A 19107-nucleotide genomic window follows, 5' to 3' on the forward strand; every position below is an offset into this window, starting at 1 on the left:
AGGATGGTGCATGATGCTTCCTCTATTGGACCCCACATATCCCCATCAGTTCCACAAGGAAGGGTGCCAACTCCACTGCCTTGCTATCCAACCTGCTTATGTACACAGCATGGGCCAGCCCACTACGCAGACACTGTCTGGTGGCAATATAGGCCAGTGATCAGAGCCCCAGGACACCTGTCTCCTCATGTGCCAAGAGATCAGAAGTCTCACGAGTCCATCGGAGACATAGTCACCACCTGCATCTTTTTCATTGCATGTCCACAGTCAGTCCTTCATCTGCAGAGTTGGAGCTGACTAGTCCCAGGGCACTCTTCCTCCAACTTCCTCTCCATGCAGCCATGCTGCCACCTTACACTCCTCATAAATATTCCTGGCCTGTCTTGGCTGTTGCTCAGTCCAGGCTCTATGGAGGGTCCACAGGGGATAAAACAGCAGCCTGTAGCAGGCATGAAGACAACTCCCTGCCCTGGGACACTGGCAAAAGTGCACACAACCACTGGAGTGGTCGAGAGAGGGAGCTCACCCAGAATGATGCAGGGAGCCAGCCATACTCTTCGTAAGAGAGGGAAGGGGATTCTGAGGGAGGGTTGGGTGTTCAGCACACCGCTAAGGCCTGCTCCATTCCTTCAGACACATTCAGATCACATGGACCTCTCCAGCTGGTGATTATGATACTAGAATTTTCGAAGCCTATTCCTGTTCATTCTCCTGCCCTCCATCTTCCCTTACCCCTTCTGTCCCTCAGGTTCCTGCCCCCACCGGGCTGAACTCTGGATTCAGAGCTCTGAATGCCAGCCTGCCTGAGGATCTGCGGACTTGGTTTCATATATGGTCTCTCTCATGGACTCTGGCCTTTGCTCTCCCCTTGTATTCATTCATTTTCATACTGCTGTAAAGAAATACCTGAGACTGGGTAATTTATAATAAAAAAAAAAGAGCTTTAATGGACTGACAGTTCTACATGGCTGGGGAGGCCTGGCAATCATGGCAGAAGGCAAAGGAGCAAAGATATGTCTCACATGGCAGCAGGCAAGAGAGCATGTGCAGGGGAACTGCCCTTTGTGAAAACATCAGATTTCCTAAGACATATTCACCATGGCGATAACAGCATGGGGGAAACTTACCCCTGTGATTCAATTACTGAAGGGGTGGCCTGCCCCTCCACACCTGTGGGTGCTTCTCGTTAGGTGGAACGAGAGACTTGAGAAAAGAAATAATACACAGAGACAAAGTATAGAGAAAGAAAAGCGGGGCCCAGGGGACGGTGCTGTGCTTACAGAGGACCCACACCGCACCGGTCTCTGAGTTCCCTCAGTATTTATTGCCAAAAGATAAGGGAGTAAATCAGCAGTAAGACATACAGATACACGGAGATGTTCCATTTACCAGGGACGGGCAGGAGACAGATGTTTTTTTTTACTGAGATTTAGAGAGAATGGGATGGCCTTTAACCACCAGCAGCCTTTAGGCATTTGTTTAACAAAGCGCATTCCTTACAGCCCAAAATCCTTTTAACCTTACATCACCACAGCGATGTCTCTTGCAAGGACAAGGTTGGGGGTAGGGTCACAGATTAACAGCATCTCAAATACAGAGCCAAATGGAGTCTCTTAAATTTACTTCTTTCTATATAAACACAGTAACAAGCTGACCTCTCTTTTCACCACAAATTACCTCCCAACTTGTCCCTCCCATGACACCTGGAGATTAAGGGAGCTACAATTCAAGATGAGATTTGGGTGGGGAGACAACCAAACCATATCACTGCTGGATCCTTCCGATTACCCTCATGGGCCGAGGGTGTCCTGTCTGCTCTCCTTCCCTGGCTCCTGTTTATTCTGACCAAATCCTTCTCAAAGCACAAGAGAAATGTCCTGTCCCCACTTCAGAATTTGAAATCATGCCTAGAGAAATGTTGCTCAGCATGTCACTGTATAAATCCAACTTCATATGGCTAAGGGATTAAGTTAGTGTGTACTTAACCTAATCAGAGAAAGCAAAGACACAATTTAAAATAACAGTGAAATAATATATCTTCACCAAATTTTATTCATAATTTTCACCAAAAATTAGAAGATAGGTAACACAAAATCTTTCTGTGAGTGTAGGATATTCACGTCTATTCGTTTGTGAGAAAATTAATTGGTACAATATTTTTGGAATAAAATTTTGACAATACTTCTAAAAAGATAAACTATTCACACCATTTCCACTTTAACCCAATGTCCATGTTAATATGTCTTTCTTATCGGAAAGCCTGCATATTTGTCCAAAAACGAATGCTTATTTCAGTTCTATTAATCATAGCAACAAATGGGAAAGAACGTATGTGTTTATCAGGAAAAGAAAGGTTTAATTAACTATGGCACCCACCCACTTTAGAATTCTAGGGGATATTTACAAAAGTGATCACGATTGTAGGTACAGTTGCGGGAAGACCTTGCGTTCATCTTATTACGTGGGAAAGGCATGTGACATATCAATATGTACATCACTACTTGTGGGTGTTAGAAACACTATGTATTTTCATAAAACATCCATGTCTAAGAAATCCTTGACTGAGCTTTAAAATGCTGCACATGGATCTCATCCTCCACACTCTTCTTCATCAAATCACCACCAACTCTCACCCTTCTCCCTCCCTCTCAACTAACGGAACAACATCACCAACCTCAGAAGTCAGGTCAATAGAGAGTGTCTCCATCAGTTCACAGTCCCTCAGTTCCTAAAACTCTTACATGTCTTTCCACCTCACCATCTCCCTCACGCCCCCCAGAGACTGAGTTAAGGGTACTGCTGCTTTCTTGTGTTTTGTTGACTTGGTGTTTCCTCAGCATATATTCAATAAAAGTTTTCTGTAGGAATGAGTAAGTGCATAAAATGAATGAAATTACCAGGCATAGGAATTATTTGGTTCAAATTATGGAGTCTGCCTGGCCTGGGCCTCCTACCTGCATGAAGAAAAACCCACAGTTCCTTCACCTGTGCTCACTTGAGTTCAGAAATCGTGGAAACTACCACTGAGAGGGTCACTGCAGATGACTTATCCCCAGACCCAAAGACTGTCATGGAGGTGAGGATGCTCCCAACAGGATGCTTCCTGTATTGGACCCCACACATCCCCATCAGTTTAACAAGGAAGGCTGCCAACTCCAGCCTGCTCATGTACACACCTTGGGTCATCCCTGTACGCCAGACTATGTCTGCTGGCAACATAGGCCAGCGAATCACTGCCCTAGGACACCTGTCCCCTTGTGTGTCAAGAGTTCAGAAGCCACAGAAGTCCATCTGAGACACAGTCGCCACCTGGATCATTTTCAGGGCACATCCACAGCCAATCCTTCATCTGCAGAGTCTGAGCTGACTAGTCCCAGGGCACTCTTCCTCCCATTTCTCCTCCATGCAGCCCCACTGCCCCTTTCAACTGCTCATCCGCATTCCTGGCCTGTCTCGGCATTTGGTCATCAGTCAGCAACCCACTCACATAGCCCAGACTCTGTGGAGGGTCCCCAGGGGATAAAATACCAGCCCCCAGCAGGCAGGAAGACAGCTCCCACATGTGGGACGCTGGTGAAGGTGCAAAGGACCACTGGAATGTTCAAGAGAGGTAGCTGGCCCAGAATGATGCAGAGAGCCAGCCAAGCTCTTCCTGAGAGAGGGAAGGGGATTCTGAGGGCAGGAAGGTTGACCAGCACAGCCCTGGTGCATTCAGCCAACAGGCCTGCCCACTCAGATCACAGGCCCCCCTCCAGCTGCTGATGATGGTGCTGGGATTTCCCAAGCCTATTCCTATTCATTGTCCTGTCCTCCCTCCTCCTTCCCCCTTCTCTCCCTCAGCCCCGACTCCACCGGCCTGAAATCTGGATTTAGAGCTCAGAGTGCCAGCCTGCCTGGGGCTCTGTGGACTTGCTTTCTCATGTGGTCTCTCTCATGGATGCCAGCAACGGCTCTCCCCTGGATCCTCCTGGGATCCTCCCTCACGGGCTGAGGGTCTCCTGTCTGCTCTCATTACCTGGCTCCTCTTCAGTCTGACCAAATCCTTCTCAAAGCACAGAAGAAATGTCCTGTCCACATTTCAGAATTTTAAACTGATTGTGATTTTTATGAGAATTTGAATTGGTACAACATTTTTGTAATAAAATTTTAGAAATATTTTAAATGTTAAACTATTTTCGCCCTTTCACTTTAACCAATACCCGTGTAAATATATCCTTCTTAGAAGAAAACCATGTTTGCCTAACAATTCATATTCAGAGACGTTGATTTTATTGTATTTATCATACGGCAAATCGGAAACAACTTATATGTCCATTAGGAAGAAAGAGTTTAATTAATTATGGTGCATGCCTACTTTAGAATTAAAGAAAGTGGTTCCAAAGTGAGATAGATCTACTTATCTTATTATCTATCTATCTATCTATCTACCTATCTATCCTGTTGTGGAAATATCTTACATCCATTTTATAAAGTGATAAAGGAATATCAATATGTATATCATTGTTCTCGTATATTAGTAAAAACAACATATTTTTATAGTTTATCTGTCAATGAAAAGCCTAGAGTCAGCAGTAAAAAACTACACAAGATTGTTAACTGTGGTGACCTCTGCGGGGTGTGGGGTGGGTAGGCGTTGCTAACTGTGGAGGAGCTTTGCAAAGGGGAAAATAGTGAATAATCCACATTTCTATAATTTTTGCAATAAGAATACATACAATACTACATTTTAAATAGAAAATATTTAAACCTGGCAAACAGAAATACTAGCCATGTCAGTTTAAGTAACTGCCAGCCAATGCAACAGAACAACCATGAATGGCTTGCCACAACACGAGTTTATTTTATGTGCAAATAAGTTCTGATGCAGTTTGCCAGGTGCTCTCCACTCTCACGGGACCCAGGGATCCAAGCTGCTTCCACCTTGTGATTCCATCATCTCAAGATGAAGCTGCCATTTTGGCCGTTGAAAGCGGGGCGAAAGCGTGGAAATGGCACACTGGCTCCCACATGCCAGGATGTGACAAACCATGCTTCTGCTCCTATATTGGTATAAAGGAAATGTCACATGACCCATCCTAACTGCAAGGACTTTACTGTTCCCATGTGTCCAGGAAGGAGACAAAGACAAAATGTGGGTGAGTAGGATACCCTCCCCCATAAACTGTTACACAGTAGGTGCTCAACAAAAAGCAACTATGATTATTTGGTATTACACTACCCATCTCATTTCTAGGAGGAATTTCTGAGAAGGCCAAATTTGCCGTGACATTCTCCAACTTTTTCCAGTGTCAAATATGTGACTGATGTTTTCACATATACGATCACAACTAACTGCCCAATAATCTTAAAAGTCTCAGCAGGAAGCCTTTACTTTGCAATACCCTTTAAATCCATAGTAAGCTGAGAAATTTTCCTCCATTTGATTCCCGGTCAAAATGTTAACCTGTGAATTTGTGCTATCCTCCACGCGCCTGAACACCTGTCTGGTGCCTTTACGCACACTGAAGGCCAGTACTTTCCCGTGGAGCAGGTAAACAGACAAGAAACAGAAGGCTGCTTAATTATTCCTCTTTCATGAGAGTTGACATGTTTTCAAGGAATCTTTTTTAAACTCCTGGAGGACTCCAGATATTTAGGAATTCAGTCTCAGTAAGTAGATGTTTGTTCTACTGGGATTTCCCAAGGTTTTTCTCATCTAATACTCATGAGGGATGATTTGCTCTTTGACCATTTATCTGTGCATGTATTTAGAGGCGAATTCCAAAAGGAGGCACTGTGAAAGCTTGATTTCAAGTATCAAGGTGGTTCCAAATTCCTCTGACTTCAGGGTGATATCACACAAGAACCCTTAGATAATATGGCAAAGCAAACTACTCAGCCCATTCAGAAAACAATTAGAGAGTGTGTTGAAGACAACCAGAGTCGTAACCAGGTGTCTAAATGTCACTGTCCCCACGTGAATTTTTATATCAAAAGGATTGTTGATATCATATGGCTTCCTGGGTGAGAGATGGGACAGCCAGAGGACTTATACAGGGAAAAGGAATGCTCCCTGTCAGGAGGTGAGTAGCGGATTCTGGGCTGTTCTGTGGGGACCAGTGACGAGCTGATCAGCAGGCCAGGTAGGTTCCAGAGTCAGACAGGATACATGGAAGTGACCCGAGGAAATGTGCTGTAATTCTGAAAGTGCTGGGGCTGCACAGAAATGCCCACATCTGGGCAGCGTCAGCTCTCAGGGAACCCAGCGCACACCAGCCCCAAATGGTGTTTGATTGTCATTGTTGCGTTCCACGCCTGCTTCACTATGCTGGCCTCAAGGTCCTTCTTTTTGTCATCTGAGAGACATGGTGCGTGCTGAGATGAAAGATGAAGTACCCGTCAGGAGGTCAGCCTTGGGCTGGGAGAAGTGGGAACAGCATGGGCTCTAAAGGAATTCAGAACAGGGGTCGGGTTCTGCTCTGTTCCTGACTAGCCACGTGATCCTGTGAAATACCCAATAAATACCCTGTTTTTAGGTCTCAATTCACAAACCCTGAGCCTTGGATTCTTCATCTGTAAGCAGATGTGATAAGGCCTGTCTAGTAGGACACTTGGAGTGTATGCAACGCAGGTGAAGCACCTGGCTCTGGGCCTGGTATAGATTAGAAGTTTAACGAATGGCTGATGGCTGTTATTTCTCATATTTTTTAACCCCAGGCCCTAACACTGGGATTTTTTTGTTGTCGTAGTTCTCCAGGACTTATCAGAGAATATACAGCTCAATAGGTATTAGAATAATTAGCCCAAAAAGGAAGCTTCTTCCGTAAAATTCAGTTAAGTATTTCCTCTCAGAGAAAGCACTTCAAAATTTGAGTGTGTGGGAGTTTTGCCCAGACAGGTGCAGCTCTAAACTCCTAGAATGTGAGTCAAAGACCAACTCCTTCCCCCTCTCCCAGCTGCTTTCCCACCCAATCCACTATTTTCATCCATTTTGTTACCATCCAAAATCTAGCCCGTGCTTACAATTGGTCAAATTGCACTTGAGATAACCTAGTTAGAATGCCTTTTTCATGGAGTCAGCTCTGGCTCTCCCTGCCTGGCAGAAAAGCACCTGGCCAGTGGCTTCTGGGCCACGCTTCCCGGGGAATTCAGCCTCATCGCTCAGGAAACCCTTGCAGATGATGGGTGTCCATCACGTGCATCTTGGGCTGTGTTCAATAGCAGTGGGACAAAAGCACAGGACACCTTCCATTCCTGCCCCAGGTGGAGACTCCTCTCGGTTCATTCCCCATTCTAAAGAAACTGCTCAGAGTTGCTTTCCATTCCAGGCTTATCTCACACCCCCTGAAAATTTGGCCCTGCACCCACCCAGCTTCATTAGAGTCAGCTCCTTCAGATCCAACTGCAGTTTATCAAAGCCCCAAATGCCCCAGCTCAGGGCATTTACACTCCACCACTCTCACCTGGAGCCCCACACCCTCACCCCTCTCTTACATTTCCTGTACATCTTACAGGACTTCTCCCCACCTTAATTATATGACTATAGCTCCTAGACTCTACAACCCTATGTGTAGGCGTGAGTCTGGCTTACCCTATCATCTCCACTACTAACCCAGGGCCTTCCACAGAGCAGATGCTGAGTGAATGGAAAAGAAATGAGCCAGTGAACAGGAAGAATTATTTATTCAGATTTAATTTCTCTTGCATTCTCAAAGAAGCCAAGGAAATCCAGGTATGCATATTTGTTTGATTTTACAGAATAGACTGAGGTATCAGGCAAGAATTAACTATCTTTTAATGTATTGAGTTGTTTATCTTTTGCATGTTATTGCTAATTCGCTCACAATTTTAAGCAAATACTTTTTCCACTGCTGTTATTATATCACAATTCACAAAATGGAATGGATTTCCCAATCTGAATAAAAAACAAGACTCTTACTCCTAAACTATATAAACAGCACTATGTGTGACTACTGTCATTCACAAATTTGGATGCTAAAGTTCACTCAACCATCCGTTAAAAGGAACATTTGAACAATTCCAACAGGAAACAAAGATAAATCTCCAAGTCATCCAATAGAACAGAAACCCAAAACTGAGAATGCTGACTGCTCTCTTCAAAGAGTGAAGAATGGGCCTGATGTCACAGGAGGCAGTGGAAGATAATGAATGGGGCCCTGGAAGGTGCACTGGCCCAGACCCCTCCCACTGGCCCTGGCTGCACCGCGTACTCGGACTCACTCTTCCCCCTCTCTCAAAGCCCATTCATGCAGGGGTGGGTAGGAAAAGTGAGGTCCTCCAGTGATCTTTAGCATATGGTACAGGACTTTCACATAGCTGGTTTCAACAAGGGCCCTTGGACCCCACAGGAACTCGTAGCATGCAGGATCACTGCCTGGCACCTGCCGGTACTCCAGGTAGTTTTCCTGCACGAAATCTTGGGTGAGCAGCTTCCTGGGATCCGCAAAGATACTGTCGTCTTCCCTCTCGTCAAACACCTCCAACACATTCAGCTCCTCCCAGATTTTCTCCTCAGGAGCACTGTCGCCCTCTTTTGCGATTATGGCCAGGACGATTATCAGGAGGCCTGCCTTGGGCATGATCTGATTGTTGCCCAGCAGGCCATCGTAGGAGAGGCCCAGGCAGGTGACAAAGATGTACAAGTGGCGGACTGGGTCCACTTCCCTCAGCTCGATGCCAAAGACCAGCTGCAAGCAATCAGATGCTTTGCTGAAGATCACAGGAAAGAAGTACTGGCAATGTCTCATGACATTCTCCAGCATTTCTGCCTTTGTGACTGGCTCCTTGGCTCGATACTTGAGGAGCAGAAAATGAACCAACTCAGCCACTTTCCTACTGAGTGCCGCTTGGAAGCCGGACTCCAAGTCAGGAAAGGCGCTTGGACCCTCCTCTTCTTGGCTGCTGGAGTCCTCATCAGATTGGCTCCAGAGAGTGTAGTTGATGGCAGTGGGGAGGGTGGAGGCTCCCTGAGGACTCTGGGGAGGACCCGGTGACTCAGCAGCAGGCATCTCCCCCTGGGTGACTTCCACTACAGTAGAAGAGGAGGAGGCAGTCTCCTGCTCCTCAGTAGCAGGAGCCTGCGCACCCACCAGGCCCAGGGCATCTCCTTGGGCCTCAAGGCCTTCTTCAGGCTTGTAGTGCTGACTCCTCTGCTCAAGAGACATGTTTACTCTGGTCAGGGCAGCAGGCGGGAATGTGGGCAGGAGCTGGGCAATGGAGACCCACAGGCCTGGGGAGAGAGGAAGTGTGTGAGAGCCCTCAGCTGACAACTAAACTGAACCTTGGAGACTCTAACAAAGGTTTACGGCCGGGCGCGGTGGCTCAAGCCTGTAATCCCAGCACTTTGGGAGGCCGAGACGGGCGGATCACGAGGTCAGGAGATCGAGACCATCCCGGCTAACACGGTGAAACCCCGTCTCTACTAAAAATACAAAAACTAGCCGGGCGAGGTGGCCGGCGCCAGTAGTCCCAGCTACTCGGGAGGCTGAGGCAGGAGAATGGCGTAAACCCGGGAGGCGGAGCTTGCAGTGAGCTGAGATCTGGCCACTGCACTCCAGTCCGGGCGACAGAGCGAGACTCTGCCTCAAAAAAAAAAAAAAACAAAAACACAAACAAAAAAAAAAACAAAGGTTTACTTACAGATCTTCTCCTTCCGTGCTCCTCCAGGGGCCTCTGGTCCTCCTTGTCAGCCTGTCCCTCAGAACCTGAAGGAGGAAGTGAGAGAGCACCTCAGGTTATAGCTGGCCAGCGCATGCTGAGGCTGCAGGACTGAAAGTATTGAGGGTGAGGCCAGACGCTCTGGAGTCCCACGTGTTCTGGGGCTGGTGTGGCCCTTGGTGTGAATTCAAGTCAAACCTTCACTGTTGCCTCTATCTCAGCCCCCTCTACTCTGTGACCTGAGGTCACTGCCTCAGACACATCGTTACTGCTTTGTTCCTGGAGCTCCCGATTCCTGGAGAAGAATCCATGGGCCCTCAATGTGCAGACAGTAAACCCAGCCATGGATTCCCAGAACTGTCAGGAGGGTTGGCGAGACTCTGTGGGGTCCCCACTCTACTGGGGTGGAGGGTACCCTCTGTGCTCACTCAGGGCCCCCACCTTTCTCCTTACAGGGCTTAATCCCTCCCTTTTGCTGACCTGAGAATCTCTCATGTCAAGAACTCACATCCCTGATGTGGTACAGAAGGGCATGAGGGGACTCACATCTGGCCACACATACCCAGGTCCTCCCAGGAAGGACAACGAGAGATGTCCAAATTTACTGAAGTCCATGTGCCCTGGGTGAGGAGCCTGCTTGGTCCTCACCTCCACTCCTGGCAGAGTCTGAGAGCCTCCCTCTATTTACCTGAGTGCAGCCCCCTCAGACCAAGGCCTCCCCTTCCCTGCCATCAATGATCCTAGGATAATGGAGGGACCTCAGCTGAAGCCCTGCCCGGGTTCTCTGAGGTAACAGCAGGGGCAGGGTAGATTTTTTGGGGCCCGCAGTCCACATTCTGTCCCAGGGGTACCCTCAATCCTCTCTCAGGCTCCCCACCTGGACGCTTGGCAGAGCCTAGTACCACTGCATCTGTCAACCAGATGGGGGCCCCATGGAGGTACACCTTGGGTCCTGCAGATCCTGGGATTCCTCCCTCTGCTGACCTGAAGTCCCACTCTTCAGGCCACAGCCCTCAACCCTGTCACCCTGAAGACGCAATGAGCACGGGGCACATTCGGTCACTGTGCCCAGCATCCCCTAGCCCAAGGTTCCCACTGATCTGGACTCCAAGGTCCCCTCAGTCCTCCCTCTTCTTCCTCCCCTTGACTCCTGGCAGGGCTGGGCCCCAACGCCCTGCTGAAGTGGCTCTGCATGCCTAGGATTCCCGTGGCCGTATGAAAAGGTGCCTCAGTTTGAGACAGTGGTACAGAGGGCCTCTTGTCCTGGCATGCTGGGTCCCCTCAGGACTCCATTATCTTCCAGGAGGGCCTGGGCCCTTTTGCTGCTTCCCAAAGGCGGTATTGACCATACCGAACCCGTTCCCTCCCTTCGCCGTAGATGTGAACCTCAGGACTCACGGGCCTGGTGCCATTCCCGGAGCTTCTGTGAGTTGATACCAGGCGCAAAGCCTGGATTCTTCCAGGATAGGGGTGGAGGTGGGGATGGAAATTGGGAGTGGGGAATGGGGTGGGGTTGGTGTTGGGGGGTGGGGGTGCGGTGGATGTTGGGGGATGGGAATGGTGGTGAGGGTGGGGGTTAGGTTGCCCTCAGTCGCCTCTTGGGGTCCTGACCTTGATTCCTGGAACAGCCTGGGTCTTGACCTCTTCTAACTAGTCCTGCCCTGGGAACATTAAGCTCTGTCCCCAGAGTTCCCTGTGGTTAAAGCAGTGGGGGTTGCCGGGGTGAGGTAGTGGCGACCCAGCCTTCAGGACGTCTTCCCCTGCAGAGTGGTCCAGCCCGGGCAGTAGAGGCAGTGCTGGATTATTTGGGGCCCTCTATCTGGGGTAAGGCCTGCCCCAGTCCTCCCTCAGCGTCTCACCTTGCCTCCTCACCAAGCCTCGGCCTGCTTCCCTCCGCCGACATCAGGCCGTTGCTCAGGGCGAGAATCTCGCGGTCGTCTTGGCGCCAATGCGCAGTCGGTGATGTCACATCCGGGCAACGGTACTTCCCTGGGTTCACAGCAGGGGTGGAACTGGATTCGGCCTGGATGGGGATCTGGATGGGGATGAGGGTGAGCATGAAGATGGTGATGGGGGGAGGGGTAGGGATTGGGATGGGGATCCTGAGGCTATAGATCCTGGGAGGTCGGGGGAGTTGGGGGTGGGAGGAGGCTTCGGCCATCCCTCAGGGTCCTGAAGTTGATGCCTGGCTGAGTCAGGACCGCCATCATCTGCCAATGGTTTCTGCTCCACTCAGACCAAGTCTCTGAGTCCCCCCGAAGTGGCATTGCGGGAAGGGCTGTGGTCGGGGTGACATCATTGCCTGTGTTTACCAGGGCTGACAAGAGGGGCTGAGCTGGATTCTGTGGTCCCTCTATGTGTGTGTGGGGGGGCGGGGGGGACCCTCAGTCCTCACTCAGGAGGGTCCTCTTCCTCACCCCTGGCTGTTGGATGAAGTGATGGGCAGGAGATGCTCTGTTTCTGTCACCTCTGAGCATTTACACAGCTGCACCCCTTGTAGAGAATGGCTGCGGGTCCCAGGTCAGGTGCTCCTTGCAGGGCGGCAGCCCCCGCGGTTGTAGTGACCTCTGGGAGAAGACGCACACCTTCCCACGGGGGCTCCTCCCCAGCCAGAGCTACACTTGGCAAACTTTTGGTACTAAATGATTTATTCTCTGAATCAAAGAAATAGGGTTTACATATCTTACAAGTATATGTGTAGGTAGCAATATATATATACACATATATATATTTATTTATTTCTATGAACTAACACCTACCCTTAGTATGCATAATTCACTCTGATATCCTATTCTACCTCTATTTCAGTCTTTGTGTTCTGTTGAAATAATTTTTTTTTTTACACGTAATTCTTCTCCCACAGTGTTGGTTTCAGGTTGTTGTTAGCAGAACTCTGGAGCCATACTGCCTTAACCAACCCAGTTTTCCTGGTATCCTGCTGTTTCCCTGGGCTCTTGGCATCGTGCTTTCAGGGGCTGCCTCAGATTGTGCAATGAAGTGAAGTGGAAATTTTAAGACTTTTATTCCACCCATTCTGTCTTCTGCCGTCTAGGCAGGCTACAAACCTCCCCAACATCCCTGCTGCTAACCCCCTCCAACTGACACTGCAAGTGTCAAACACAGGTACCAGCTCAACACAGTCTTCAGTCTCACCGTGGGCTTTCTCTGTTTTGTTACGTAGATTTTGTTGCTGATACTGTTAACTTTCTGTTTCCATTCTGTAATTTTCCAGGTTTGATTTGGGAAGCAGAACACAGCAGCCCAAATTTGTTGTAATGTTGGCGGCTACAGGTAAGGCACTAAACTGTAAATAATTTAAGCTGAGTTTACATTTTTACACTGTTGTGTTCCCCATTAATGAATATATTATATTCCTCTATGTATTTCAGTCTCTTTTTACCCAAATATGTCCGTATACTTTGATAGTTGTCTCTATAAAGACCTTATACATTTTTATTAGACTTCTTTTCAGGTAATTCTTGGATTTTGTTGCTATTGCAAATGGCAAATTGTCTATTAATTGTTGTAGTTAGTTATTGCTTTTGTGAGATGAAGATTTTGATTTTGCTGTAGTAATCTGTTGTGCACCTCATTCTGAAGGCCGATGCACTTGAATTTTCCACACACCTTTTCCTTTGAATTTTCAAGTTCAACAATGGTATTATCACTAAACATTACATATTTTTCCAATACTCATACCACTTACTCATTTTGATACTTATAGCTCTTTGTGTCTCAATCCTGATTTCAAATGTAGAGATAATAGCCTACATCTACTTCTCATTCCTGACTTGAATGATAATTCTTCGAACGTTTCACATTTAAGTATGTTTGCTGTTGATTATAGAAAATGGAATTTATCTTTGAATATAGGTTAAGTACTTTTTTGTTACGATGAACTCATATTAAATTTCTTAAAAAACTTTTTCTGTACCCGTGACATGATCAAAATTTTTTCTCCTGCATTTTGTATGTAAGGAATTACAATGAAAGAGGTTTTTTTCCCTAATGTTAAACCATATGGTATTTCCATGGGCTGAGCCTGTTTACTCATTTAATATGCTAGTAATTTACGTAGGATATATACTGCTATGTAAGGGAGCTTACTTAATGTGTTTTTTTTCCATAAGGGGTGGGATGTGGTCCTCATCTGGTTTTGAATCCAGGAGGGCTAGTCTGGGAGAATGAATTGAACAATTGTCAATATTTTGTGTGTTCTAGAAGAGATGAGATAAGATGGTGGTTAGTTTTCCCTGATCATTTGGTAGAATTGGCCTCCAAAACTGCCTGACCTGGAATGTTTAAGGGTAGCTTCAGCTTTGAATGTTGTACAGTTTCAGTTTTTATAGTTTAAATAATGTTTTCTTTTTGGATCAGTTTGGTTACTGATTGATTTTATTTCTACAAAGTGGTCAGTTTCATTTAGGATTTCACTTTTAATGGCATATTTATGATAAAAAAGATTTTATTAGGGAAAACCTTCACACATACAGAATAACAGAAACTAATATAATGAACCCAGTATACTTGATACCCAGCATGAACATCTTGAAATACACAGCAAATCTGGTTCCAGTTAGACACTTGCCTACCTGCATATCAGCTTGTGGAATAACATGGAGCAAATCTAAGGCATTATACCATTTCATCTCTAAATAATTCTATATGCATTTTTAAAAGATAGGGACGTTTCATTAAACAAAATAACAATAGTTTTCATATCTGAAAAATTATATAAATGATTATCAAATGTTCAACGATTTTACACGCTTATCTGGCGGACTTATACTTTATAAAAAATATATTTATTTGAGGGAGTACCCAAATATGGTAACTTTCCCCCTACTTGCTTCACTGCGGTGGTTTCATACATCTGTAATACAGCTAGGTAGGTTTGTGTGTGTGTGGAACATTCTACATTCTGTCCCATGATTCTCCAACTTCTTAAGTTACTTTAAAAATTTACATACATTAAGCTTCACTCTTTGTGCTTTAAAGATCTATAGGTTTTGACAAATGCCTCGTGCCATTGTCTTAGTCCATTTGGGCTTCCATAACAGAAGTAGTGTCGACTGGGTGGCTTATAAACAACACAACTTTATTTCTCACCTTCTGGAGGTTGGGAAGTCCAAGATCAAGGTGCTGGCAGATTTCATGTCTGGTGGAGACCTGCTCCCTAGTTCATAGACAGCTGCCTTTTCCTATGTCCTCACATGGAAGAAGGGGCAAGGAATCTCTGTGGGGTGTATTTTATAAAAACATTAATCCCATTCATGAGGACTCTGCTCTAGTGATCTAGTCATTCCCCAAATATCCCACATTCTACCTACTACCATCATCTTGGTATTTCAGCACATGAATTTTGTGGAAACACAAATACTCAGATGAAAGCAAGCATGCATCCACCATTACAGTATTACCATGCTAGTTTGACTGCCCTGATAAATCCCTTGTGCTTGTCAGATAACCCCGTGGATACCACTGACAGGTTTTTCATCTTTATAATTTTGCCTTTTCCAGAATGTCATATGAATAGAATTTCATACTATGTAGCCTTTTTAGACTGGTTTCTTTCACCTAGCATAATGAACTGAAGAGTCATGTATAACTTTGTGTGGCTTGTAACTTATTCCTTTTCATTGAGGAGTAGTAGTATCATTGTCTGGTTGTGTGTGTGTGTGTGTATCTATATATATATAGATACACACACACACACACATATATATATCCACCAAATGAAATACATTTTGGATGCTTCTATTTTTGGTGATTATGAAATGAGCTTTGTATACATTCATATACAACTTTTTATGTAGACAAATTTTTCAAATCAATTGGGTAAATTGATTATGACTGCTGAATCTTATGCTAAGTCTATGTTCAGTTTTTTTAAGAAAACGCCCAATTATCTTCCAAAGTGGCTGTACCATGTTGCGTTTCCACCAGCAATGAATGAGAGTTTCTGTTGCTCCACATCTTCACTGGCAATTGGTCTGGTGTTTTTTTCTTTGTTTTGCTTTTTTATGGATTTTGGACATTCTAATAGGTGTGTAGTGGCATCTCATTTGTACAAAATTGTCTAATGAGAAAGATGCTCAGTACTTTTATTATGCTTATTTGCCATGTGTGTATCTTCTTTTGTGTAGAGTGTGTTCAGATCTTTGACTATTTTCATTTTTTTCTATCATTGCGCTTTAAGAATTCGTGTATGTTGTAGACACATGTTCTTTATCACATATATGTACCACAGATGTTTTCTGCTAGTCTGTGGCTTCTGTTTTCATTTCTTAACATTGTCCTTTGAAGAGCACATGATGTTTATTTTAATAAAATCAACTTGGCAATTTTTCTCATTGATCATGCTTTTGGTGTTGAATTTAAAAACTCACCACTGAACTCAAAGTTATGTGAATTTTCTCTTATGTTTTTCTATAGAAAGTTGTATAGTTTTTGCATTTTGCATTAGGCGTATGATGTATTTTGAGTTAATTTTCGTGGAATATGTAAGGATGTGTCTAGGTTATTATAATTTGTGTATAGATATCTAATTTTTGGCACCTTTTGTTGGAAAAACTGTACTTTCACCATTATTGCCTTTGTTGTGAATCATCTGACTATCTGCGTGCAGGTCTATTTCTGAGCTCCATTCTGTTTTATTAGTCTACATGTCCATTCTTTGCTAATGCTCATGTCCTCCACTACATTCATATTGTGAAGCCCTCAGTCCCAGGTGTCTGTATTGGAGATGAGGCCTCTAAGGAAGTAATTAATGTTAAAAGAGGTCATAAGGGTGGGGCGTGGATCCCATAGGATTAGTGTGGTTATAAGAAGTTAGAAGAGAGAGAAGAAATTACTTTTGTGCCTGCACTAGCTCTCTCTCTCTCTCTCTGTTTCTCTTTCTCTCTGCACATGCACAGAGGAAAAGCCAAGAACGGACATATTGAGAAAGAGCCATCTACAAGCCAGGAATAAGGCCATCACCAGAAACCAACTCCCCACTTCTTGATCTGGGACTTCCATACTTAAAACTGTGGGAAAAAATAATTTCTATTGTTTCAGCTACTCAGTCTATGGCATTTGTTATGGCAGCCTGAGCTGACTAACACTTAACCTCAGTAACACAATTTTTGTTTTGTTTTGTCCTAGAAAAAAAAAAAAAAACGTAAATTTGGCTTTTAAAGTCTGTGGTACATTTTTGAGTTACATTTTTGTATGGTGCAAGATATGTGCAATGATTAGTATTATGCGTCAACTCGTCTAGGCTATAGTGCTCAGCTGTGTGGTCAAACAGTAGTCTAGATGTTGTTGTGAAGGTATTTTGTAGTTGTGATTAACGTTTACAATCAGTTGATTTTAAGTAAATCAGTTTAACCTCCATAATGTGGATGGGCCTCATCCAGTTAGTTGAAGGTTTAGGAGAAAAGACCAAGGTTTCCCTGGAAAAGAATTCTACAAGACTAACATTAAAATGTTGTGTGAGTTTCTAGCCTGCTGGCCTGCCTCACTGATTTGGGATATACCAGACCTCATAATCGCATGAGATAATTCTTTATGATATCTTTATCTTTCTTTCTTCTCTCCCTTTTTACATAGATAGATAGGTAGGTAGCTAGATAGATTCAATTATCTCCCACTGGGTCCCTCCCACAACATGTGGGAATATTGGGAGTTACAAGATGAGATTTGTGTGGGGACACAGAGCCAAACAATATCATTCCACCTGTGGTTCCTCCCAAATTTCACATCTTCAACTTTCAAAACCAATCCTGCCTTCCCAACAGTCCCCAAAGTCTTAACTCATTTCAGCATTACGCAAAAGCCCACAGTCCAAATCTTGAGAAGTTTTCAAAGGACACTCAGTTTCTTCAGTTAACAATGTGAAAGGACTGCATTGATGTGGTTAAATTCCCAGGACTCTCAGTTCTTTGGAATGGACTAAATATCTAGTATCATCACTTACAGAATGTCTTGAACTTGGTATAGTTTATGATCAGAAATTAGTTCATATTTTTTATTTTTTATCTTTTAATTCAATTTTTTTCATGAGCTTTTTGAAGGCCCCTTGGATATGCACCCTGTATGAAGGTGAAAAATTCTTGTGACTACTAATTTTGACTGAAATTATTGTTGATTTAATTTATACAAACACAAAAGGTGATATAAGCATTTTTATAACACTTAGTGAACAGATTTGTGAAATAAATGCATTCAAAACCAAACTAAAGCAGAAAAATATAAATATAAAATAAAATAAAATAGTACACAGCAGATTGCTAATTGTGGCAACCTCTGAGGTGCAGGCTGAATTGTGGAGGAACTTTATACAGAGAAGAATTGTGAATTCTCTGTATTTTAGATTTTTTTTTTTTGCAACAAGAATATAGGCACTATTTTCTTTTTAATTAAAATATCTAAATAAGCCTAACAGCAAAAATAGTAGCTGTGTATTTATCAGTTAAAGTAACTGAAGTAACTGTTAGCTCATGCAATAGGCAAACCATGGAATTTGAGTGACTTGACAAAACACAAGTTTATTTTATGTGCACATGAGTCCTGATGTGGTTTGACAGGGCCTCTCCACTCTCCTGTGACCCAGGTATCCAGGCAGCAGCTTCCACCTTGGGATTCCACCATCTCAACATGAGGAGAAAGCATGGAAATGGCACCACTGGCTCTCAGATGTCTGGATGTGACAAACAATGCTTCTACTCATGTTTCAGCGGTAAGGGGTTGTCACATGACCCTTCCTAACTACAAGTGGACTGTACTGTTCCCATGTATCCAGGAAGGAGAGGAAGATGAGATGTAGATGAGCACTATAGTCTCTCCCATAAACTGTTACATAGTAGGTGCTCAACAAAAAGGAACTCTTATCATTTGCTATGACAAAAGCCTTCTTCATTGCCGGGAGGAGTTTCTGAGAAAGCCAGATTTTCTTTAAGTTCTCCAACCTTTTTAAGTGTGTACCGTATGACAGATGCTTTCAAATACAGGATCACATGTAGTTTTTCTAAGGATGCTGTAAACCTCAGCCCTTCGTGTGATATAGTAACTTCGTCACTCACTAGTATAGTTAGATATACTAAGTATCTTCACTTACTAACACTTTTCTGCACTATCATTTGCAATAATATCTGAAACCTTAGTGGACTGAGAGTTTCTCATTCTTTTAATCATGGTTAAAACCTTAACCTGTGGGTCTCTGCTATCCTCCTGTTACCTGAACATCTGTTCAGATGCCATTAGACATATAGAAAGCTATGTCTTTTCTGTGAGGCAGATCCACGGACCAGAAGTAGTGCCAAGAAAGTTTTTATTTTTCATTTTTCAATGTTTTGATTTTTTCATTTTTAATCAGCTAGCATGCCTACCAAGGCACCACTTTTTATCTCCTAGGAAAACGTTAGGGTTTTAGGAATTCAGCTTCATTGGATATTTGCCCCACAGTGA

The 19107-nt window shown here is 44.5% G+C and overlaps 1 protein-coding gene and 1 long non-coding RNA gene across 2 annotated transcripts; one reads left to right on the forward strand and one right to left on the reverse strand.

Annotated features, from left to right (window-relative positions):
- Window positions 1-7643: 7643 nt before the first annotated feature.
- On the reverse strand, window positions 7644-11643 carry LOC117078173 (melanoma-associated antigen 3-like). The gene is made up of 3 exons (XM_033201649.1): window positions 11517-11643; window positions 9640-9704; window positions 7644-9229 (listed from the first exon to the last, which is right to left on the reverse strand). Exon 3 carries the CDS (start codon window positions 9162-9164, stop codon window positions 8217-8219), a length of 948 nt encoding a protein of 315 aa, XP_033057540.1. The 5' UTR covers window positions 9165-9229; window positions 9640-9704; window positions 11517-11643; the 3' UTR covers window positions 7644-8216.
- LOC117078174 lies at window positions 11641-17164 on the forward strand. The gene is made up of 4 exons (XR_004434942.1): window positions 11641-11708; window positions 12143-12358; window positions 12890-12948; window positions 17145-17164. It is a non-coding gene; the product is annotated as an uncharacterized LOC117078174 (long non-coding RNA).
- The last annotated feature ends 1943 nt before the right edge of the window (window positions 17165-19107 follow it).

The sequence above is a fragment of the Trachypithecus francoisi genome, unplaced genomic scaffold (assembly GCF_009764315.1).
Source record: "Trachypithecus francoisi isolate TF-2019V2 unplaced genomic scaffold, Tfra_2.0 Lachesis_group6, whole genome shotgun sequence".
Classification (NCBI taxonomy): Eukaryota; Metazoa; Chordata; class Mammalia; order Primates; family Cercopithecidae; genus Trachypithecus; species Trachypithecus francoisi.